Here is a 25137-nt window from a genome sequence, read left to right as displayed (position 1 = left end):
ACTCAAGACAAGAAATCACAGCAACACCACGCACACAAGTCGCAACAAGAGTTCACAACACAACTCAATGAGTTCACAACTCAACTAGAGCTCTAATTGTTGTCGCAAGGAATCAAAAGCGCGGAATCGATGTCTTAGTGCTTAGGAATGCTTAGAGAATGCTTGGTGTACACCTCCATGCGCCTAGGGGTCCCTTTTATAGCCCCAAGGCAGCTAGGAGTCGTTGAGTGCATTCCAGGAAGGCATTTCTTGCCTTCTGTCGCCTGGCGCACCGGACAGTCCGGTGCACCACCGGACACTGTCCGGTGCGGATTTCTTTCCTTCTTTGGCGAAGCCGACCGTTGGCGCCTGAGAGCCGTTGGCGCACCGGACACTGTCCGGTGCACACCGGACAGTCCGGTGCCCCCTTCCGACCGTTGGCTCGGCCACGTGTGGCGCGCGGATCGCGCGGCCGACCATTGGCCCGGCCGACCGTTGGCTCACCGGACAGTCCGGTGCACACCGGACAGTCCGGTGAATTTTAGTCGTACGCCGTTAATTACTTCCCGAGAGCAGCAAGTTCGCCTGAGTATGCCTGGCGCACCGGACACTGTCTGGTGCACCACCGGACAGTCCGGTGCACCCAGACTGAGCAGACTCTGGCAGAACAAAGTCATCTCTTTTCCAATTTGATTTCTTCTGTTTCCAGTACTTAGACACAATACATCAGTCCTTAAAACAATGTACTAAGTCTAGAAACATACCTTTTGACTTGATTTGCACTTTGTCCACCACTTTGCATAGATTAACATAAGTCCATTTGTGTTGGCACTCAATCACCAAAATACTTAGAAATGGTCCAAGGGCACATTTCCCTTTCACTCACGGGGATGTCAACATTATATAAATGTGTTTATTTTGATGTATACATAATGATTTCTTACATCTGACAATACATATATGTGATGATGTTTTACATTAATAACATATGAAGTACGTCCTAATTATAATTTAAGCGGGGACGAGAATCCACGACGGGGACTTATCCCCACAGGGAACAGAGATAAGGAAGAAATATCTTCCGCAAAAGTTCGTGGGGATCTCTGTGAGAAGATATTTTCGTCACATGGATAGAGAGGGAAGCTAAAACTCGACCAGGAATTTCTCATTGCCATCTCTAGAGGGGAACGAGCTTGGCTCAAGTTTTCCCAAATAGTGAAACTTGTTCTACGAAAATAATACATTCATAAAAAGACATAATATCACTGTGACCCAAACCAATTTGAACATTTGTGTTTTAGACGATGTTGTTATAACTTTGTATATATACTCTACCCCTAATGTCTTTCTTTGCTACAACAATTACCTTCCATTGAGATAAGAAACTCTTTCATCACACAATTTCATCATATATATTTCCATGATTAGATCAATGCAATACACATGTTATTTCTTTCTATCATTCCATTTACATCTTACAATTTAACAGCCCGATGAATTCGATTGTCCACGATATATACAATTTTGAAGAATACGACGCCTAAATTCACATATTCCAATATGAAGGACGTACCCAGTGCCGTAGTCTTCCCGCACTGTACGGGATTTGGAAAAGGGTATCTTTAAGCGCCAAACCTTACCCGCATAATATGCAGAGGCTGAGCCTCGAACCCGGGCCTTCCGGTTACAGACGGTAGGCTCTACCGCTGCACCAGGCCCACCCTTCCACATATTCCATTATGAACCTCTAAATATTTTTCCGTGGAATATATATGCGCCATAACAATGTCAATATCTGCCGACTCAGAAAAAAAGCATTATACTCGGAAACTAAAATGTTTTGAGAAGTAACGGGAGAAAGAATGAATTGGAGATAAAACACATGCATATCTCAAAAACAAATGGAAGCACACAAGTACACACCTAAAAAAAAAATCTGCTCGAGCTACGATTGAAGTCTAAAAAGAGGTCTAAGCACAATATTAGTCCTCAAAACACTTTCTAACCTGTACAAAAGACAGAAGCTTCTAAGAACTGGATCCGATTGCGGGCCAGCCAAAAATAACAAAAAAAAAGGAAAACTTTGGACATATACTACATATATTTTCCAAGCGCATCCAGACATGCAAATGAAAGAAACATGGTTGACAAAAGATTTGAGTTCTCGAATCCAACATCCAACATACTTATGAGCACTACGATCTCAGTCAATCCAACAACCCAATAATTGAAAAAGAAAACCATATCAGAACCCCACGAGAATATCTTCTAATACTTCTTGCCAAAATAATCCCATGAAAATCAGTTATCATCAACTTGGGAGTGAAAGACAAAGCTTGGAAATGTTGTGGTGATGTCCCTGTCCAAATATAGCAAAAGCAATGCAAACTTGTGAGATATCTCAAGAAAAGACAATGGCGATCTATTATGAACTGACAGTATATCATATGTTGACACTGGCAGTCCAATACAAAAACTAGAAAAGGACAGGTCAATTTAAAGCATGATGCGTTTTTTAAGACTATTAGCCTGATGCTTCTCTGACAAAGTTCTTAGACAGTGGTTTGTGTTCCCAAAAAATCATTCAGCATTTTCCTTTGGATCCCTTCATTTCAGAGGAATTGGAATTCACTCAATAAAGTAACTTATTTAGTTTAGAATTTAACATTCCACCACTTTCCAAAGTTCAGATATAAGACTATCTCAAATTCATGAGGTGCAGGATGGGAAATGATTTTATGCATTAGTAGAATTCGTTTCTACTCTGTAACTTACATGACACACTTCGTCTCACTTCTCTATAGTAAAAATGTAGCACATAAATATCTCCGACATCTTGCTAATAATAGTATACAAATATATTTTGCATAAACCGAATTAGTTTAATTGATATATGTCTAAATTACTATTATTAGAATGGAATTCAATTCCAATGATCCAAACAGGACGTAATAGAAACATAAACAATTTGAAAGTTCGTCAACAATAAAGCATAGTTTTAATATGAGCTACTCTGAGCCCCAACAATTGCTCGTGGAGTCTACGAAATTTGATTGAAATAGTGCAATCATGATTCATTGCATTTCAGTTACATGCCCTCACTACACTACAGCATTATGTTGTTTCCTCTCCAAGATATTGAATGCTTAGTGGCAAATTATGCATCACAAATCTTATCTTATCAATCCTCAACTCCTTTATATCACCCTATTCCAGTGCTGGATCCTGGATTCAAAACCTGTGGGGCTAGATTTTTTATTTTGAGCCAATCAACACAATCATCACAAATTTTACGAAGAGGGCTAAACATATTTCAGAAAACCTGTGTGTCCCCACAGCTTGTGGCTAGATCCACCACTGCCCTATTCAAGAACAGTAATAGCCAATGCATATCTCGCGCCCAGGGGGCTTGCGCCCTCGTTAGCTAAAATATCATGTTGCAATGTTTCAAAAAATCATGCGTGTAGTACACAAAGTTAAGTTCAGTTACCAACAATTCTGTTTGAATTTCGTACTAAATGCCAAGAAACAAAATAGACGAGCAGTCAACCAGGCACTGTTCATCATTGTGCTGACAGTGACACTTCATGTTCTTTGAATCTCAACATCAAAGATGAATTTCAAACGGAATTTTGTGGTGATTTTTTAAACATCGCAGCATGATATTTTAGCAAAAGAGGGATCCATATAGAATTTAAGTTAGATCGAAGAGATTGTACCTAGACTTCTCAAGATTAAGCATAAAAAGAACAAAACTATATAAAATATGACAGTTTGACAAGCAATAAACACAACCAAGAAGGTTCCTTACTTGAGGTACTGAAGAGTCATGTTCTTCAGCAAAGATGGATGCCGACTGACTAGACTGCGCCACTCTTCCTTGTCAATCCTTCCATCATGTTTTGTGTCTGCCTCCTCAAATGTCTTGTAATGACAAAACAAAACAAAATTAGCAAGGGAATTTTATATCAGCAAGCAAGAGAATGACAACCTGATTATTTCTCATGCCAAACCCACTGAAGCCATACAACAGCAGGGAACCATGCAGCAAGGAAGAAACATGATATATTCATGAAATTGACATCTAGTCATGGTTCTTAAGGCGGTAAGGCGAGATAAGGCGCCGGACCCCCGCCTAGACGCCTAGGCGACGCCTAAGGCGAGCAAGGCGACGCCTTATCAACCTGAGAATCAGCAAAACAGCCCCATGGAGGAGGAAGAAAAAGAAAAAAAGAAAAAGAAAAAAGGAGAAGGAAGGGGTAGGAGGCCCAGCCCACCAGCCAGCCCATATAATCCTTCCTCTGGCAACCCTAGGTTGCCTCTCTCCCCACCATTCAGCTGCCGCTGCCCCCGATTGAGCCGCCGCCGCCTCAGATTCGCCGTCGCCATCTCAGATTCGCCGCCGCCGCCGACGATTTGGACGCTGCCGCCGACGATTCAGCCTCCGCCGCCCTGGATTTGGCCTCTGCCGCCCTGGATTTGGCCTCCGCCGCTCCCGATTCGGTGCTGCCACCCTGAAACAGCAGCGCCCCTTTCCCTTCCCCTATGCCCTCTTGCTGCTTCTCACCTAGGCGACGGGGACGCCTTGGATCCTTCGGGCGCCTGGACGCCTAGGCGACGCCTTTAAAACAAGGCATCTAGTGATCTTGATTCTTGACGCAAGTGACTCTAGAAAATAAGAGATAAACCCTAATGCACTTTCTTAAAGGATGCACCAAACTTAACACAACCAAAAATGGTACAATGGTGTGTCCCATTAGATTTGTCTGTCATCTGCTGGACTCAAATAAGAAAGACAGCATCTGTTTTGGCACGTCTCAATTTTATAAATGTTTACCAGCAAGACCCCTCAGTTACTACAGTGCTTGCAAATACTCTTCATCGTCGTCTGGTCTCAAATAAAATAAACGATAAATGCTAATGCACTTTCTTGAAGGATGCACCAAACAGTAATCAAAATTGATAGAATGGTATGTCCAACTACATTTGCCTACTTCTGCATCATATCCTGGACTCAAATAATGGTTACCAACAAGGCCCCTCGGTTTACTGTAGTGCTCCCAAATACTCTTTCGGAAATGTAAGTATGGAACAGTATTATGTAGTTGAACTAGCAAAGTGCTCATATATTGCTACGGTTTCCATTTATACTTGAGTATAGAATATAAAACACAAAAACATGTATGTTCTGTTGGCTAGGTGGATGTAAAAGTGGGCATAATGCCAACAACCATAGTTTGAATCTCCAATAGTCCATTTGTGAATAATTTTACTTCTTTACCATTTAATGTGTGTGTGTGGGGCCGGGCACGACGACGGTGGAAACTAGTGCTTTATATAGTAGAGAAGATATAGAGAAAGACACACAACACTCTAACACATACTCCCTCTTGTTATCTTCATGCGACATTTCAGGTCAAACTTGGTGTCCTAAATATTATATAAAGCTCACTGGAGGAGCACTGCACGATACAGATAAATTGAATATACCATAACATAAATGCACAACTTTAGCAAACCTTGTCAATTATACTCTCTACAATTTCATCTGAAAGATTCATTCCTGACTCAGCAAGTGTAGCAACAACCATCTGCTTAACCTGAAAACCAAACGCAATTAACCATTAAGGCTAGCCAAAAAAGGACATAATTCAATCCAAAGGTGGCATTTCTTATCAAGAGAAATACTTCAGAAAAAAGGAATCAATTAAAAGAAAGCAGTTCTTCAAATTGATCACAGAGCATGTATGATTTTTCATTTGGTCACTCCTCAAGGGAAAAAAATCTAATACAATATGCCATGAAGACAATGAGAGCTCACCTATATCAAGCTATTAACCCAACTGGCATTATTAATACTACTGCTACACCCCTATGATATAAGATTTTAATGATAACATATTTAGGTCGACCACTGTACCTAAAAGCTAACTCCTACCATGTAAAAAACCTTTAACAGCAGTATTATCCACAGTTCCATACCTCTTGTCTCTCAATGTAGCCTTGCTGCTTGAGATCATACAGCCGGAATGAAACTGCAGTAATAATACAAGATTTTTTTCCTTCAGCACTTAACATTTAAAAAATTACAAGTGGAAAAGCATGAACATTACATTAAATAAGTTTGTTAAACTTCAGTTTTACCAGAAACTCAGTATATTACTAAAAGAATATTGGATTGACTACGAATTAGTGAATCCATGTTTATCCTGAATTTGGAATGGTATTTTAAGTAAGCTTCACAAGTCATTGGGGGTGAATCATCCTCGACTTGTGGGGGAAGACAAAAAAACTCAACCACAAGGGGGAAGACACCCCCTGGGCATGCAACAAGTTGTACCAGGATTTGAACATGAACCAGCAAGGGGAGATCCCCAAACACACTGTTCTAACCAGTATAACTAGCAAGAACCTTGTTTAAATTTGCTCCGCTCCCATAGGATATTGTCATTTTGGCTAAACCCTAAAAACACAGATCAGGCCCAGAAGGTAGTCCAGATAGGCCCAGGACTACCCTAGAATTTGGCCCCAAAATCTGTAACTACTTATCATTTCAAGGTCCAGATGAGTGAAAGCCCAAGTCCCAACAAATGTTCCTGGTGGCCTATTCTGATACCCCGTCGCAGTGTCGCTCGACCTCAACGACCTGAGTCCCACGGCGCCACTTCTTTCCCTCTCCCGTACATGGACTGTGCTGAGCACCAAAGACGATCGAAGCCGCTGGTACCCTTTGCCTTTGGCCATCGGCTCGTCGCAGCTCACGGCCTCAAAGGCGCGGTCAGGCTGGCGGGGCACCGGTGCAGCAGCGACCTGCCTACTGAAGCTGTACAGCTCGCCCGAGGGCAGCTGAGCAGGTGCTGATCTGCGAATGTGTGCCTTGCCAGACTCAGGTCCAACGGCCAACACCGACGCCTCCAGCTCCAGTACTCCACATCTGAGCAAATCTGGTGACTGGTGAGTACGTGTGTCTGTGCGTAGTAGATACATGTGCTTGAATTAAAATTAGTGACTGTAATTTGTGAATTTGATGTTTAACGGAAGATCTTATATTATTTTGTTTGAACAATTTATATTCATTCATGCAATTTCGAACTTAATTTGTTGAATCTAAGGTATTCTGAGATATGTTTTTTACCAAACCATTGACAGTTTTTTTGTTGTTATTAAGTCCTGTTTCCTAAGCACTCTCCTAGTTACTTGTGCTAGTTAATTATAGTCATTAAAGACCTTGAGCAGCTCAACAGGTGTGTGCGGCTGCCAAGGCTCCTATCTGATTAGCTAAGCTCTAATGAGCTGTTATGTAATCAATGTGACTCATCTCCTCTTTTCTATATAATCAAAGCAATGATGGCTGAGGTTAGCACCTCCGGAAAAACCACTCTGTTTACCTCTAACATTTGGTATCAGAGCTTAGGTTAGACACCTGAGAGTCTCAAGGCCGACTCCTCTCTTCTCTACTCATGTCGACCTCTGCTGAGCGCGCTGCCAGGCTCAAGGCCAAGGGAACCAGCGAAGGAGAGCTGGGCGACTTTTCCAGCAGGGCTGCACGCCTGAAGGCTGCAGAGGAAGCAGCGGCTGCAGCAGAGGCAGCGGCAAGGACGGCGCAGGAGCTGCGGGCCGAAATCGCCACCGAGAAGGGAGAAGATGAGGAGGACTGGGAAGAGGAGACAGAGAGGAACAGGCGCATGAGGACTCCACCGCGAGATAGGAGGCGCTCGCAGTCACCACTACGGGACCGAAGGCGCTGCCGTGGCGGCGCTCGCTACGAGTCGCCGCAAGGAAGGGTGGTGTACCGCGACTCCGGCAGCGGCACGTCGTGGCCAATGCTGGACAAGACGAACTACTACGAGTGGAGCCAGACCATGAAGCTGAGGATGCAGGCGCGCGATCTCTGGGACGCCATTGAAGGCGGTCCTGTCCAGTTCCGCGATGACAGACGCGCACTGGAGGTGATCGTCGGGGCTGTACCCAAGGAGATGGGTCTCCCACTGCTCGACAAGGCTACGGCGAAGGAGGCGTGGGACGCCATCGCTGCGACCCGCATCGGCGTGGACAGGGTCCGTCGAGCAACACTGCAGCGCCTACGCCGTGATTGGGAGAACATCAGCGTCAATCCTGGTGAGCAAGTGGATGACTTTGCTGTGAGGTTGTCAACTCTGCACCAGCAGCTTGTCATCCATGGCGATAGGGACATCACCGAGGAGCGCGTGGTGGAGAAATTCCTGCGCACGGTGCCGGCCAAGTACTCGCAGATCGTCGTCGCCATTGAGCAGTTCCTTGATTTTGAGGCACTGACTCTTGAGGAGGTGACTGGAAGGCTTAAGGCAGTGGACAATCGCGAAGAACAAATACTGACCGAGCCGGTGGCCATCAATGGCAAGCTGTTGTACACTGAGGAGCAGTGGAAAGCGCGATGCAAAAAGGAAAAGAAGGGAGACGATGCATGTGGCTCTGGTTCCAGGAACCAGCGCGGTGGCGGTGGACGCAGCCGCGGTGGTGGACGAGGACGAGGCAGAGTAGGTGGACGTGGTGGCGGACGAGGAGACGGCAATGTTGCTGGCCGTGTCGGCCCCAACACCTGCCTCAACTGCAACCAGGAAGGCCACTGGGCACGTGAGTGTCCGCAGCCGCGCCGTGAGGATGCAGAGCGCGGCGGTGGCGGTGGAAACCGTGCTGGCCGCGGCGGTGGCAACCGTGGTGGAGGTCGCGGCGGTGGAAATCAGGCTGGACAGCGTGGCGGGAACCAAGGAAGGCATGAGGCGCGCGTCCAGTACGCCGAATGTGAAGAAGATGGTGCTCTGTTTCTGGCACAGGGCTTTATCAGCCTAGAGCAGAGCACGCTGGCGCACAGCTACACGGCGCAGCACGTCGAGCTCTCTGAGCCACGTGCATGTGCCTACCTTGGCGTGGATGAAGAAGAAATGGACAGCGGTTGGTACCTAGACTCTGGCGCAACACATCACATGACCGGGCGTCAAGAACTCTTTGCTGATCTGAACACTGGCGTTCGAGGAACGGTCCGGTTCGGGGATGCATCGAAGGTGGAAATCAAGGGAGTTGGATCCATCATTTTTCAAGCCAAGACCGGTGAGCAGAGAGTTCTTCACGGCGTTTACTACATTCCAGCGCTGAAGAACTCCATACTAAGTTTGGGACAGCTTGATGAAGGAGGGTCCAAGGTTGTGATTAACCATGGCGTGCTCCACATTTGGGACAATCATCACCGATTGCTGGCCAAGGTACATCGAGGGAAGAACAGGTTGTACATTTTGCACCTCGAGGCTGCACAACCTATCTGTCTCGCGGCGCGCAAGGATGTTGAGGCATGGCAGTGGCACGAACGTTTCGGCCATCTGAACTTCGATGCACTCCGACGACTCAGCAAGGAGGAGATGGCGCGTGGGATGCCGGTGGTCGATCATGTGGAGCAGGTATGTGACACTTGTGTCACCACGAAGCAGAGGCGGCGCTCTTTTCCGGCCGCAGCAGCATATCGTGCCCAGAATCAACTCGAATTGGTGCACGGTGATCTGTGCGGCCCAGTCACGCCAGCAACACCGGCGGGCAACCGCTACATCCTGCTGCTCGTCGATGATGCCACCCGTTTTATGTGGGCTGTGTTGCTGCCATCCAAGGACGCAGCGGCGGAAGCAATCAAGAAGATCAAGGCGGCAGCAGAGGTAAAAAGTGGGCGCAAGTTGAAGGTCCTGCGCACCGACAATGGCGGGGAATTCACCGTCGCGGAGTTCGCCGCATACTGCGCCAATGAAGGTATTAAAAGGCATTTCAGTGCTCCTTATTCACCGCAACAGAATGGTGTGGTTGAGCGCAGGAATCAAACTGTGGTGGCCACGGCACGAGCTCTGCTCAAGCAACGTCAGATGCCTTCTCGGTTTTGGGGGGAGGCTGTGATGACGGCTGTGCATATTCTGAATCGATCTCCAACAAAGGCACTGAGGAATGTAACTCCGTATGAGGCATGGCATGGCCGCGCACCAACAGTTGGCCATCTCAAGGTATTTGGTTGCGTGGCTTATACCCGGCAGCTTACTCAGCTCCAGAAACTTGATGATCGCGGTAAGGCTGGAGTGTTCATTGGCTATGCAGAAGGGGCCAAGGCATATCGTGTATTTGATCCAGTGTCCCAGCGCGTGCGAGTCAGCCGTGATGTGGTATTTGATGAAGGACGTGGCTGGGACTGGGCATCAGCGGCAGCAGGTACTTCAGAGGCAGCATGCAGCGATTTTGTTGTTGAGTTTCCATGGGCAGAAGAGTCTCCTGAAGTAGAAAGTTCAGTGTTACCCTCACCACCTCTTCAGCCACATCCTACATCACCTAGTCTCCCTTTGGTGAGTGCAGGAGAGTCTGCAGCAGAAGCAGAGGAATCCGCAGTGGAGACAGAGGTGCCTGTGTCACCTAGAACACCTACACCAGCTCCAGCAAGCCCGCAGATAGAGCATGTGACTCCTCTGGAGAATGATAGTGAAAGGGTGGATGCTTATCATGATGGTGAAGAGCTTCGTTATAGGAAGGTCCATGATATTATTGGTAATCAGCCAACCCCTTTGCCGGCACAGAGGTTGTTTGCAGAACTAAACCTCACTCATGCCGGTGAGCCCACAAGCTATGAAGAGGCAAAAGATGATCCAGATTGGCAGGCAGCAATGAAGGAAGAGCTGAGCTCAGTTGAGCGGAATGGGACTTGGGAACTTGTTACTCCTAGTCCAGGTCATCGCCCAATTTCATTGAAGTGGGTGTTTAAATTGAAGAAGGATGAACATGGTGCTGTGATCAGGCACAAGGCAAGACTTGTGGCCCGTGGCTTTGTTCAGAAGGAAGGGATTGACTATGAAGATGCCTTTGCACCAGTTGCAAGAATGGAATCAGTACGTGTTTTACTTGCTCTAGCAGCACAAGAAGGTTGGACAGTACATCACATGGATGTGAAGTCTGCATTTCTGAATGGAGAACTCAAAGAAGAGGTTTATGTTACTCAGCCACCAGGTTTTGAAGTATCAGGAGAAGAGAAGAAAGTGTACAGGTTACACAAGGCATTGTATGGCCTAAGACAGGCTCCTCGGGCGTGGAATGCCAAACTTGATTTGACTCTCAAGCAGATGGGTTTTGAGCAGAATGTATATAAGGCTGCCATGTATAGGAAAGGTTCAGGTGATTCTTTGCTGATAATTGGAGTCTATGTTGATGATTTGATCATCACTGGAGTCAATCAGCAGAAGATTGAAGCTTTCAAGGCAAAAATGAAGCAGACATTCGAAATGAGTGATTTGGGTCTGTTGTCTTTCTATCTTGGGGTTGAGGTAAGACAATCAGAGGGAAGCATTACTCTGAAACAGACTCATTATGCTAAGAAGATACTTGAGCTCGGTGGTATGGCAGACTGTAATCCAGCTACCACCCCCATGGAAGAAAGGTTGAAACTGAGCAAGGAAAGTACAGCAAAGGAGGTAAATCCAACTCAGTATAGAAGACTAGTTGGTAGTCTGAGATATCTAGTGCACACAAGGCCAGATTTGGCTTTTGCTGTAGGGTATGTTAGCAGATTTCTGGAGAAGCCAACAGCTGAACATCTTCAGGCTGTAAAAAGGATCTTGAGATATGTGACTGGTACTCTAGATCATGGGCTATGCTATACTAGAATGACAGGCAAGGCAAGACTTGTGGGTTATAGTGACTCAGACTTGGCTGGAGATATTGATACAAGTAAAAGCACTACTGGATGTTTGTTTTTCCTTGGAAACAGTCTGGTCAGCTGGCAATCTATCAAGCAGAGAGTTGTTGCATTGTCAAGCTGTGAGGCTGAATATGTGGCAATGACAACAGCTGCAACCCAAGCCTTGTGGTTGTCAAGGTTGTTTGCAGAATTATTGGGAAGAGAAGTTGAGGTGGTGGAACTTAGAGTAGACAATAAATCTGCTCTAGCTTTGGCAAAGAATCCTGTTTTCCATGACAGGAGCAAACATATTAGAATCAAGCATCATTTCATCAGGGACTGTGTGGAAGAAGGTAGCATCAAAACAGAATTTATTCCCACTACAGATCAGCTTGCTGATATACTGACCAAAGCCTTGGGCAAGACCAAGTTGGAAGATATGAGAAGCAGAATTGGGATCAAGGAGATCAAGATCAGTTGAAACAGGCCTTAGGGGGAGAAATGTTGTTATTAAGTCCTGTTTCCTAAGCACTCTCCTAGTTACTTGTGCTAGTTAATTATAGTCATTAAAGACCTTGAGCAGCTCAACAGGTGTGTGCGGCTGCCAAGGCTCCTATCTGATTAGCTAAGCTCTAATGAGCTGTTATGTAATCAATGTGACTCATCTCCTCTTTTCTATATAATCAAAGCAATGATGGCTGAGGTTAGCACCTCCGGAAAAACCACTCTGTTTACCTCTAACATTTTTTGTATTGGATCATACCATATTAGATAATTAATTTTTGGTTAGGCATACCCCGTATTCAAATCCTGGGTCCACCACTGGTCAGGCCCAGGATTGATGTGAGCGACTACTAAGGCTCCTACTGTTATTAGGCTAATCATGTCAGAGAACTTAGATTTAACATTTATAGTTGAAAGCCAAAGTACCAATCTACAAAACACGAGAGCTCACAGTCAATTTTCTCATCAAGGGGAGCATTAGGATGAAATACTGAGAGAGCACGAGCAAATTCTTCAAATCCTAAAATTCCATTGTGCTTTGTGTCAAACAAATCAAATACCTGCAAGGGACAAGGAATATTAGGGACATGATTACTTTTATATCAGTAACCAAAAGCAAGATCAGGGACCCACAATTTTCGTGCAGCTAATTTTTCTACACAAACCAAGGGTTCTAAACATCTGTAGCTTCAATTGATACATAACTCCATCATAAGTGCCCCATTGACTAGCTTTCAAGTATCAAATGCTATGCACAAAACACCATTTTCTCACAACGAACAAGAATTATGAAAAGGCGACAACTTCCCCAAAAAAACAGAAGCATGCCAGTTGGGCCAAAAAAAAACATATAAGGCATCCCTACTGATGCAAAATAGACTAGTCATCGAAAAGCTCATTTATCTAAGTATGAATTCATAGTCTATTTAGATATATAACAGCACTATATCCGTGACATATGAACATGCTGAATTAAAGGAATAATACAGAGGTTACTGCACAATGCATTGTGTAGCGTGACGCAGTGCAGGCATTGCATGGCATAAGGTATAGAACATTTCTACAGAAATCAATCTAGGCAAGTCATAAGTTATTCACATAAGCAGTGCGCACGCTCAACTTCCACTCAGATATATACAACATTACAGCTCAGTGCATTTGCATCACACACGAATTTGATGAATTAATAAGACTAGCAAGCATTTCAGGTTGCAACATAAGTAGGTTCTATGTGCAATATGCAAGGAAAGAGGTCATGTCAAACCTCATATTACTGCAAAAAAAATAAGAAATAAGAATCTCCGATACGGAGTGTCTGTTGATATGGAACAAAGAAATTACAATGAATAAATAAAATGACAAAGATAAATAAGAAAAACAATAACCGAAACTGGGATATTGTCATTTTGGCTAAAAATGGTGCTGACAATAGAGATGGGACCCAGGATTGATGCAAGCCACAAGAGGGGATCCTAATTCCTAAACCAAATCTAGATAAAGGGTTTATATCATCCTTGCATGACTAACTAATAGTTGCAGTCATTTAGCACGGCAATTGGTTGGGAAGCATAAATAACAATAGATTCTTATAGAAAACAGGTAACTGCAACATATATGAATAGGACCCTGATAGGCCCAGAAAAAAAAGTCCAATGCAATCAGAAAGAGTACAGGAGTCAACTATCTGCTGACCTCCCACCCTTAAGTTTTTGATAGCTTTCATCGCCTGTGCAGTATTAACTATCGAGCAATCCTGATTCTCATCGATTTGCAAAATTCCCAAAAATGGAACTTTAAAACGTGCCAGATACAATATCCCACAGCAATCAACAATGCACAACAAACAGGGACTCACGCGGTCTGCGAACAGGCTCTCCTTCTTGCTGGTCTTAAATAGTGCCAACTGAAACTCCTCCTGCAAAGAGGTGACAAGCAAGAACAGCTAATATATCTCAGGCATTGACCATCACCCACAAATGCACATACCATACACAACAATAAGAGATTACATAAGAACTAAACAGTGGACCAATCACCCATCACTGACCTTGTTAATCAGCCCATCATCGATGACAGCACTGCTTATCTTCTTGAACAGCTCGTACAGAGCCTCGACCTCGCTCACGCTGACTGCAGGAACAACAAGCACAGGCAAAGCCCACTCAGCCACCCAGACCGAACAAGGCGCAGGCGTCAATTCAATTCATTCCCCGTGCGTGCGAAATGAAGCAGCGACCAGGGAGAGGAAGCAGATCATGCTTACAGACGGTCTCCCTCGCGAGAACCTGAGGGTCCTCGAGCCCGGGCGGCTGCTTGAGCTCGACGTCGCAGCACTTGAGCAGGACCGCGAGCAGCTGCCTCACCCCGTCCAGGCACTGCACCATGATATGCCCTCGCCACCGGCTCCCTGCCCCACGCCACTCACCGGTGTTGTCACCGCCCCATCCCACGGCCGCGCGGAGGGCTCGGCTCCTGCGAGGATCGAGCACTAGATCGATCAATCAACCGACCAATCAACTAACCCCCAGTCCCAAAGCGAAGCCAAGCGATGGGGTCGGCGGGTCGCTGAGGCGCGAGGTTGCTGGAGGGTGGAGGGAGAACCGGGTTGGGCGGGCGAGTGGGCCGTGGGCGGATGTTTACCTCGAGGGACGGAAGGATTAGATTGTGGGAATGGGGGGCGCTATCTCTCTGGTGGCGGCGGAGCGAGGCTGGGGGTAGGGCACGGCGAGATCGGGGGCCAAGAGGAGGGCAATGCAAATCGCGACGGGGAAGTGAGTTGCGCGGTTGGGCTCGAGCTCCGCCTCCTCTCCTCTCTTCGTCGTCGGTGTGCGGGGTCGGGGTGCGCGGTGCGCCCGTGCCGCGCGTGTTCTCTTCTCTCCCGGAGCTCTCGGCGTTGCCGTTTCGGGCTCATCATTGGGGTGGGCCCAGTCGTCGCACGGGAGGAGTCTGGGGCCCACATATTTGAGAAAATTTAAAATGACAACGATGTGGCTGTCGCGATAAATATAACCCTAAAACCAGCCTCACAGCTTGGCATCTGGGAACTTACCATCTGAGAATAGCTCCTCGTAGGTGTCTCTATGACAAAAAACAATTCCAGCAGGTAATCTACACGAATACTTGTGAAGAACATTTTTTCCCATCTTTATTTTAAATCCCCAAAGCGGATTTCTATCCTGTTTAAATTATAATTATGATATTCATCTTTTGTTATTAATTAAAAAAAATTCACTTATACATATGGTTAAATGTAAGAAATTATTATGTGTATATCAAAATGAACACAATTGTATAATGAGTGATCTATTGACAAAGTAATTATTTATTTTTATCATTAACTATCAAACATCATCACATACAGGTTTAACGGATCCTCGCGAGGAACGATGTAACACCCTAAATTCTTCATATAAAAGCAATCCAGTTAATTTATTAATCTCTAGCATAATGGAAAATATTTTACTTTTAAATAATGAAAATGGCAATATAAAATAGAATAAGTTCTTGAATAAATAAAATTTTATCAAGTGTTTGATGTACTCATGCCAAGGCTTAAATTTTATTTGATGTATCCAATTTTTTTGGATTTAATTTGGTGAGAAAATCTCATTTTAAAATAATAATGAGTTGTTAAAATATACATTTCAATATTTTACTAGTTTTGTTTATAAGTGTTTGCGAGAATCCCATTTTAATTTTATTACCCTTGTCTTAAGATCTTTTATTTAAAATAATAGAATTTCCATTCAATAATGTTTTCTAAAAAAACATGTATTTTGTTTATGTTAATAATATTTTTGGATATTTATAATTTTTTAGTATAAAAAACTAAGGAAAGAAAATAAAAAATGAACGACCGCTCACCTCGCCGATCTAGCCTATTCTTTATTCCCCTCCTCATTTCACTCTGTGCGTGGACCCACTTCTCTTCTCTTTCAAGTATAGAATCCCGGGATTTTGGTCCTCAAGCCTTTTTTATTAGCGAAATGGGATGATTTCATGCCAAAAAAAATGGACTTTCGCCGTATAGCGAGATAAAGAATTTGAATTGTCAATCGACTCTCTAGAGGGAAAAAGTGAGAATGAACATTTGCCCTATAGTGAGCACCAAGTTTTTCAGGCTCATACGTCAGATTATCTTCAATCCCTGCCTGCTCTCCGTTCTATCCAGGCACGCTACACGCCGCCGCATCATCTTCTCGCCAAGCTAAGTCATTCTTCATCGCTTTCAGATCTCGTCACCTAGCTCATCGTTGCTTGACGCCGTTGCAACTGCTCGCCCCATGATGTCGCTCGTGCGCCTGCTAGTGCCCAGCAACAAGTTTATCGACGTCCATGCTCAATCTCGTCGTGCTATCGATGTCGTACACTCGTCCGAACCTAAAACCAGCATCGTGATGACCTCGCCATCGAAGCCTGTTTACACCATGTTCTGCTCTGGCATGCTTTACTCCTCTACTATTTACGAGAACGAAGGTAGGATACATGGCCTTCTTACGATCTAGCCATTTTTATTGTCTAGATCCAAATAAATGATTTTTTATGTTGTTTGCTATATAAGTTAGTACAAAATATTAGTGCCAACAACAATGTACATATTTTCGTAATTTAATTTAAATTATGGTTATTATAATTACTTTGTGTGTATAGTTTTATAAATAAGAAATTAAAAGAAAGATTTCATGTAAATGTATCCGTGCACAAAAATGTAAATGTATCAGCTACCCCTAGCTTGTTATAGATAATTAGAAGCTAGCTCATACGCTGGATTCAATTACATAATTTTGATTATTTGGAATCTAAATAATCTAGAAACAGTTTGATTAATTTCATAATTATGTGATTAACAGTTTTAATTGATATTTACACTGGTTTTCATATTTTCTAAATTTAAATTGGAGTTATGTTTTTGTTAACAAGAAATTTAAAAGGTATGAAGTATGTTTTTATCAGCAAAAATATAATATAGTCATTTATTTAGTTAGATATCTTTGTTCATAAAATATAATTTAGTTTCATGTTCAATTTTAAAACATATAAGTACATTGCCTAGAGTTTTATAAAAAAAGATAGTTGTTTATAATGATATCTCAGTACAAAAATATAAATTTATCGGATACCCTTCCTAGTGTATCTTTATTTATGTGTAGATCCTTGTTACAGTTTTTATTTTAAAATGTATATTAGGAACCCAAATAAAATAGAAACGATTTTGTTAGTTTCACAATTATATGATAAGTATTTTTAATTAGTGTTTCCAATTGTTCATATATTTACGTAATTCGAATCTGATTTGTGACTGTTATAATAAATTTATGTATAGTTTTTTAATTATGAAGTTAAAAATAACTATAGATCACCTTTTCATAATCAAAGGTTCTAAATAAACAAATATATAATTACCTTTTATAATTTATATTTATATTCAAGTATTTCATGTTTAAATATATATATATGTATATATATATATATGCTAGATAGGGATTTCTAATAATATTAATATGGCGTAATTCACCTACATAACTAAAATGATAGATTAAATATTGTTGAACATAGTTTCCTTATTAATGAATTAGACCATTTGTTCCTAATTTAAAACTAAAGAGAATTAATAGATTAATTATCCTTTCTCAATGTCGGTGTTTCGGACCCGGGGGACCCTCAACCGAACCGACTAGTGAATTTTGTGCCGCGTGTCCCTGCCCAGATGGGTTGATGCAAGATGAAACACAAGAGGAGGGATGAGGCTTATATTATCTTGCACCGGGGTGCTTGCAGTAGGGGCTACAAGCTTCGTGAGAGAGGGAACCGATCCCAGGTCTCTTGAGAAGTCTAGTGTTGCGGAGTGGAGTTCGATGTTTGAGTAAGTCCGTCTCCGTCGTCCTTGCCGCCTCCGCCCCTTTTCTTTGGGAAGGCCCTGGGCATCCCCTTTTATAGATACAAGGGGATGGTCCAGCTGTACATATGGGGGTGTAGCTATGTGCTAACGTGGCCGACGGAGAAGTGCTTGAGCCCTGTAGAAGCGTAGCTGGCGGTGCGGCCCTAGGTCCTGCTGACGTTTCTCTGCTTTCATAGAGAGCTTGAGAACAATCGACATCATGGACGCATGCAGGGAACCATCATTACCTGTTGCCGGAGTGATCTAGATGTGACACCGGTCTTGTTCCTTCGTATCCTGAGGCGGCTAGCTAGAGGTAGGGTAATGATGTATCCCCTGTAGCGTAGTCGGTCCGAGGCCGAGGTCGGGCGAGGCGGTGACTTCTCCTGAGGCCGAGGCCGAGGTCAGGCGAGGTGGAGACCTTCTCCCGAGGCTGAGACTGAGGCCGAGGCCTGGGGTCGGGCGAGGCGGAGACCTTCTCCCGAGGTCGAGGCTGAGGCCGAGCGAGGTAGAGCTCCTTGTTGCGCCCGAGGCTGAATTCGGGAGAGACCGTGACTTACTGTTGTGAGTCTTACCCTGGTGGTTGGCACAGTAGTCGGAACGGGGTGAATATTGTTGTTTTCCTGTCAGAACGATCAGTAAAGGGGCGAAGTGACTGCGGTCATTTCGACCTTGCCAACTGAGGCGCGCGTATCAGGATAAGGTGTCAGGTGATCCTTGCATTAAATGTGCATGCGATACGGTCGGCGGTAAGGCGATTCGGCCAAGGTTGCTATACGACAAAGTTTGCCCGAGCTTAGCCTCGGGCGAGCCGGGGGTGCGCCCGCTGCCTGAGGAGGCCCTCGGGCGAGGCGTGAATCCGTCCGGGACTACTGTTCTTGCCCGAGGCCGGGCTCGGGCGAGGCGAGATAGCGTCCCTTGGTAGATGAGGCTTTAACTTTGCGCTGTGCTTACCAGCCTTTACGGTCTGTTTTGAAGATGTTTTTCAGCCATGCTTAGAAGTATTGGGGGTACCCCTAATTATGGTACCCGACAGTAGCCCCCGAGCCTCAAAGGGAGTGTAGGCACTCGCTTGGAGGTTCTGCCGGATTTTTTGCAAGGGGACTAGCCTTTCTCGATTATATTTTGTTCCGATGGGTACGCGCGAGCGCACCCGTCGGGTGTAGCCCTCGAGGCCTCGGAGGAGTTGTTTGACTCCTCTGAGGTCTTAATTCTTCTTGTGATTCCTCGGTCTGCCTTGTTGTTCCCTCATGCGGCCTGGCCACAGCCCGGGTGCATGGTCAGGCTCCAAGTTTTTAAGCTGGTTTGTCGACGTGGTCAACAATTTGGTCGTAGCCTGGTGCGAGAGCAGCCTTCGAGCCTCTGCACGGAGCGAGAGGATGATCGAGGACCGTATCGGCTTTTTATTGTACGCCCCTTCGTCGCCTTTCCGCAAGGAGGAGGGGGGAACGCGCCATGCTACCCTCGGTGGGTGCTGAACATGGTGTTTCCGGTGAGTTGCTATCGGGTAATCCGAGCGGACGCCCGAGCCTTGTTCGATAAGGGTCGGCTAGTGGCCCAGAGGCGCGCTCCAAAAGTACATGCAGGTGATTTGCTGGACCCGGACCCATTCGATAGGGTCCGAGGGCTCGATGCCTCCCTTCGGTGGGATTCCATTACAAATCGTTCCCGCTGGTCTCAGAAATGGCCTAGGGTACCTCGGGAGCGTAGCCCGAGCCTTAGCCGTGTAATGGATGTACCCAGGGTCATCCCTGACTCTGCATGTTCTGGGGCGGCTGTCGAATCCCTTCGAGGGGCCAGCCTTCGAACCCCTAATCAGTAAAGGGCTCGGAGCCCGAGTGCTTTGGGGCGGTCGCCGAACCCCGCGGGGCGCAACCTTCGAACCCCTGACCAGTAGGAGGGCTCGGGGCCCGTTTCCTTTGCTGCGAAGGACTCCTTCGAAATGTCCCTTTTCCCAATCCCTGTGGAGAGAGAGAAAGAGAGAGGAAAGGAAGAAAGGAGATATTTCGAAGCAGTGTGGCACACCTTTTTTGAGGCAGTCATCATGACGGAGGCGAAACGGCGCCCGCCCGCTTGTCAAAGGAGACGTGTGTCCTGCCAGGGAGTTAATGCGACAGGACGGGCGACTCGCGGGGTATCTGTTGCGCGTGAGCGAGTCGTTCGAGGACGGAAAAACCATTTTGCCTTCAAGTTTGAAATTCACGAAGGGTTCGAGCGAAGTTTTGGGTGGATTTCGCCCGGGCCTTTATATACCCGGGAGAGGGGCCGACAAAGGTTCTTTACCCTGCCATTTGCACTTGTCTTCTGCTTTTGTCTTCGCAACCTAAGAGGGTAGACAGAGAAGAGAAAACCGCGCACCTCATCCCCTCCGCTTCCACCGCTTTAGCTCGGCAATGGCTGACAAGGCGACCGTCATTCCGCTGCGCGACCCGTGGCCTTTCTCCACCGTCACTGTGGAGGATCTGCAGGCCCTCGTTACTGAGGGTTTGCTCCGTCCTCTCTCCAGCGGGCCGCAACCTGAGTAGTTGGCCCCGGGAGCGAGGCCAAACCGACTCCGCTGCCGGGGTACGTGGTCAGTTTCACCCCCTTCCATGAGCGGGGGTTTGGGATGCCGGCGAGCCGCTTCATGCGGGCGCTCCCACATTACTACGGGGTGGAACTTCACAACTTCAACCCCAACTCTATCGTGCAGGCGGCTATTTTCGTGGCGGTTTGCGAGGGGTTTTTGGGGATTGACCCCCACTGGGACCTGTGGATCCATCTCTTCTCCGTGGAGTTCTTCGCCGCGTCGACGGACGTGAAGAAGGTCCGTATGGCGGTGCGGGCTGGCGGCTGCACCCTAGAGCTGAGGCCGGGGCGCGCACAGCAGTACATCCCTGCCTCCCTTGTATCTTCGAACAAGGGGTGGCAGAATCGATGGTTTTATCTCTAGAACGACGACGGGATGCTTCCGCCATTTTCTCAACGAGTGGTGACCACCGCTGGTGATAATTGGCACTGGGGGGCCACACGCGAGAACCAGGAGAAGCTCCAGCCCATTCTCCGTGCCCTGCAGAAGTTACAAGCCGAGGGCCTTACCGCTGCGGGGGTCGTCGCCGCTATCCACCGCTAGAGGGTGCTCCCGTTGGCAGAGCGGCGGTTGTAGCTTTCGGAGATGAAGCCGGGGGTTGATTTGGAGGGTTCACAGATGTCCTCGACCCCCCTCTCCGTCGATGACCTCCTCAGACGGGTAGCGAGCACGGTAGGAAGGCTGGACGCTGGCGTCCTTAGCCAGCCCTCGATGCGTCCCGACCATGGGTATGTGTCCCTGGTAAGTGTCCGACCCTCCTTCTGTTTTGCGTCGTGTTTCTTACGTCTTTAGTTCTTACTGTTGGGATTTTCGTTCGTCCCCAGGGGTTGAGGAATTTTAAACTCTCCCGGCCACCGGTCTCGGAGGACGCGGCGGGCCGAACCGCGCGTAGGATCGCCGCGGAGAAGGACAAGGAGAGGAAGGACGCGGAAAAGGCCCGAGCTCGCGAGAGGATGCGAGCTCGGGAAGCCTTGGAGAAGCGTCGTCGAAGGCAAGCAAGGGATGGGCTCCCGTTGGAGTCGTCGCCGGACACGCCTGACGATGATGATGATGACGAAGACGATGACATGGCGGCCCGGCTTGGCCTCAGTCCAGATCCGAGCTGGACCAGAGGTCGTCAAGCCAGCTTCTAGGAGGGCTGGCACCACCAGCGTTTGGGGTCGGGACGCCGGGGTCCCGGTCCGAGGAGCGGAGGCGGGCCGAGGGGGTACTTGACCCCTTGGCTGAGATAATTGGGGTGACTCCGGGGGGTCAGGCCGAACCGCATGTCCCCCAAGAGCAGGTGCCCGTGCCGGCCGTACGGGATGTTGGTCCCTCGGCTGTCGTGACGTCACCTGGGCAGGCCGCCCCCTCGGCGCCTCGGGCGTCCGAGGCGGAAGCGGCGTCGAAGTCGGCTGCGGGACAACCCTCGGCAGCGCCTGCGGAGACCGGGGCCCGAGGGGTCTCCTCACAGGCATGATTGGCTTTGCCCCGGAGCGGGTAAGTATCTGAGGGTACCTCTATTTCAGTTATCTCGCTGTGTGTCTTGAATTTGCCCCTTCTCCCTTTTAGCAAGCGGAGGCAGGGCTCGGCTGGACTGGCCCCCGCGAAGGCGCTTAAGACGGGGCCGGCCTCTGCAGCCGGAGTTGCGGCGCGCCACGCTGGTTGGTTGGCCTCCGCGCAAGGCGCCCTCCGGCGGGGGGCTCAGGCGACACGGGCTGTCATGGGGCAAGCCTCCCAGGTCGAGCCCCTGTTGGAGCGACCGTCATGCTGGGGGAGGCTGTTGACGCGGCCGCGACCCCGAGTCCGCCTGTCTTGTTGACGGCGCCGACATCGATTCCTGCCGGGGCCGTTGCTGATTCGCCCGTGGAGCCACTCGTCACCGCCGTTGTTGAGATGGCTGAGGCTCCTCTGCCCTCGGTCATCCCTGATCTCCCCATTTTCGATCATGAGGAGGGGGCGACCGTTGTTGCCGAGGTCGGTGAGCGGAGGCTTGTCACCTTGGCCGAGGAGAGGCCCGATACATCGACTGCGGTGGCACCCGATGCATCGACTGCAGGAGAACCCAGCGCCTCGGTTGCGGGGCGCACAGAACCGTGGCCCATCTTGGGGAGCAGCGGCATTATCCCCATGCAGCTCAATCCCAAGGAGTGGTGTGGGCAGCCGCTCCTATTCTGGAGCCGCGACACCTCGGAGCCCCTCCTTTCCCTTAACGATGAGTTGGAGGAGCAGTTCCGGGATAATTTCCGTGAATATACCGAGGCGGCGATGAGGTCCTTCGGACGACCATGGAAATCCTTTCTAGGGACGTTCCCAGGGTCTTCCAGGTAAGGATTTAGACGTACGCCTCGCGTGATCAGGGCATTCTTTGTGATATCCTATTTTTCTCCCTCAGGAGCTCACGGACATGAGCACCGCTAATTCGCTGTTCATCCGTCGCGAGAGCGACGTTTGGGAGTCGTTGCGGTCCTAGTGGACTGCGCTTACCGAGGCTAATGAGCGCCTCGCCCAACGGAGCGTCGAGGTGGCGGACCTTCGGCTGCTCTATGATGAGCTGAAGTCGGAGGCAGTGGCGGCACGGACAGAGGTGGCGTCGGCACGAACAGAGGCTTCGTTGGCACGGGAACAGGTGACCTCCCAGGCCGAGGAGATGCAGCAGCGGCAGCTGGAGCTCGACCAGGTCACCATCGAGCGGGACCAATTCCGGAGCCAAGCTGCCGAGGCCGTGAGCCGAGCTGAGGCCCTTAGGGGACAGCTGGCTGAGGTTACGGAGCGGCTAGCCGAGGCAACTGCTCGGGCCGGGACCCTTGTGGAGGGCCTGGCCGTGCCCGTCGAGTCTGCCTGGTCCGCCCAAGCCATGGCCTCACAGCAGCGTGCCCGGGCTGAAGGTATGTTTTGCCTGCTTTGTGACTTTGTTTTAGCTTTATTCTTCTCCTCGTGTCTGAAGAATATCGTCCGACTGTCTTCAGGGTTCGAGGCGGCTCTCGACGAGTCCGTCAAGAACTGTAAGGCGCTTGCCCAGGCGGCTGAGTAGAAAGAGGCCGACCGCACGACCATGTCCGAGGCCATCTCGGCCTTCTGCCGGACCTTTGACCTCGACGACGTCCCCTCGGGCAGCTCCCCCCAGAGTCGCCTGCGGGCCTTGGGCGGCCACGTGCGCAGTAGACTCCGCGGGGCGTTGCACCATGGAGTTAGGAGGGCCTTCGCTGTCCTCGCTTCCCACTACGACGTGGATTTGGAGCGGGTCAGCGAGGGCTACTGCTTACCCGACGAAGAGGAGGCTGCCCTAGCGGAGGTCCAAAGGCTCGATGCGGCTGCCGAGGGCCCAGGCGCGGCGTTGGCTTCCTTTTTTGAGGTGGAGATCCTTCTGCCTGTGTCACCGTCTGAGGTCGAGCCAGATTCCGCCGCGGGTAGGAACGACGCCGAGGGTGCTGCTCCTCCCCCTGCCAACACCTGAGCCTGTGGGGAACAGTTTATTCTAAGTATGTGTATGTTTCTTGCAGCCACTGAGGCCTAAACATTTTTAGTGTCAGAGTATAAAGCTGCGTTTTCTTTCCTCTTGTTTCAAGCGTTAGGACTTGTTCGGTAGCAGAATCACTTATCCGGGAGCGAGTTACTTTTCGCGGAAGGTGATGAGTGAGGTATCCGTATCCCGGAGGCGTAGGAGTCCCTTGGCTCGGTTGGCCTTGCCGTTCAAGGTCTCTCTCGCTCGTTTTTAGGATTCTGTTATCGATATAGTCGAAAGGCACGAAAGTCGTTTTCTACCCGAGCGTTAGGACTTGTTCGGTAGAAGAATCACTTATCTGGGCGCGAGTTACTTTTCGCGGAAGGTGATGAGTGAGGTATCCGTATCCCGGAGGCGTAGGAGTCCCTCGGCTCGGTCGGCCTTGCCGTTCAAGGTCTTTCTCGCTCGTTTTTAGGATTCTGTTATCGATATAGTAGAAAGGCACGAAAGTCGTTTTGGTAGAAAACTTTTCCGAGGAAAATTTTGACGCAGAGGGGGTTCCCCCCTTCTAGCCCCCGAGGGAGGGTCGGTTTTTGCTGAGGCAAGGCCGATCCTCCCTTGACAGCTAGACTTTTTATTTATACATGTAAAGGGAGCGAGATACATGAATGACTTGAAACATTTTAAGGGTAAAAGTGACATAGATGTTCGATGTTCCAAGCGTTGCTGTAGACCTCGCCTTGATCGTTGGCCAACTTGTATGTTCCGGGCTTCAAAATTTTGGCGACGATGAACGGCCCTTCCCAGGGAGGAGTAAGCTTGTGGCGCCCTCGGGCGTCTTGTCGTAGCCGAAGCACCAAATCTCCCACCTGGAAGCCTCGGGGTCGAATCCTTCGGGCGTGGTAGCGTCGCAGAGACTGCTGATACTGCGCTGAGTGTAGTAAGGCTACGTCCCGAGCCTCTTCCAGCTGGTCCAATGAATCCTCTCGGCTGGTCTGGTTGTTTTGGTCGTCGTATGCCTTTGTCCTCGGGGAGCCGTATTCTAAGTCCGTGGGTAGGATGGCCTCGGCCCCATAGACTAGGAAAAACGGCGAGAAACCTGTGGCCCGGCT

The 25137-nt window shown here is 48.1% G+C and overlaps 1 protein-coding gene across 1 annotated transcript; it reads right to left on the bottom strand.

The window, feature by feature from the left end:
• Positions 1–1843: 1843 nt before the first annotated feature.
• LOC100282538 (uncharacterized) lies at positions 1844–15021 on the bottom strand. Its single transcript, NM_001155446.2, has 9 exons — positions 14795–15021; positions 14418–14626; positions 14202–14284; positions 14010–14069; positions 12606–12714; positions 5962–6014; positions 5499–5579; positions 3791–3903; positions 1844–2338 (listed from the first exon to the last, which is right to left on the bottom strand). Exons 2-9 carry the CDS (start codon positions 14536–14538, stop codon positions 2281–2283), a joined length of 678 nt encoding a protein of 225 aa, NP_001148918.1. The 5' UTR covers positions 14539–14626; positions 14795–15021; the 3' UTR covers positions 1844–2280.
• Positions 15022–25137: the final 10116 nt, after the last annotated feature.

The sequence above is a fragment of the Zea mays genome, chromosome 1 (genome assembly GCF_902167145.1).
Source record: "Zea mays cultivar B73 chromosome 1, Zm-B73-REFERENCE-NAM-5.0, whole genome shotgun sequence".
In the NCBI taxonomy this organism is placed as follows: domain Eukaryota; kingdom Viridiplantae; phylum Streptophyta; class Magnoliopsida; order Poales; family Poaceae; genus Zea; species Zea mays.
This window is presented reverse-complemented; position numbering and strand designations above follow the sequence as displayed.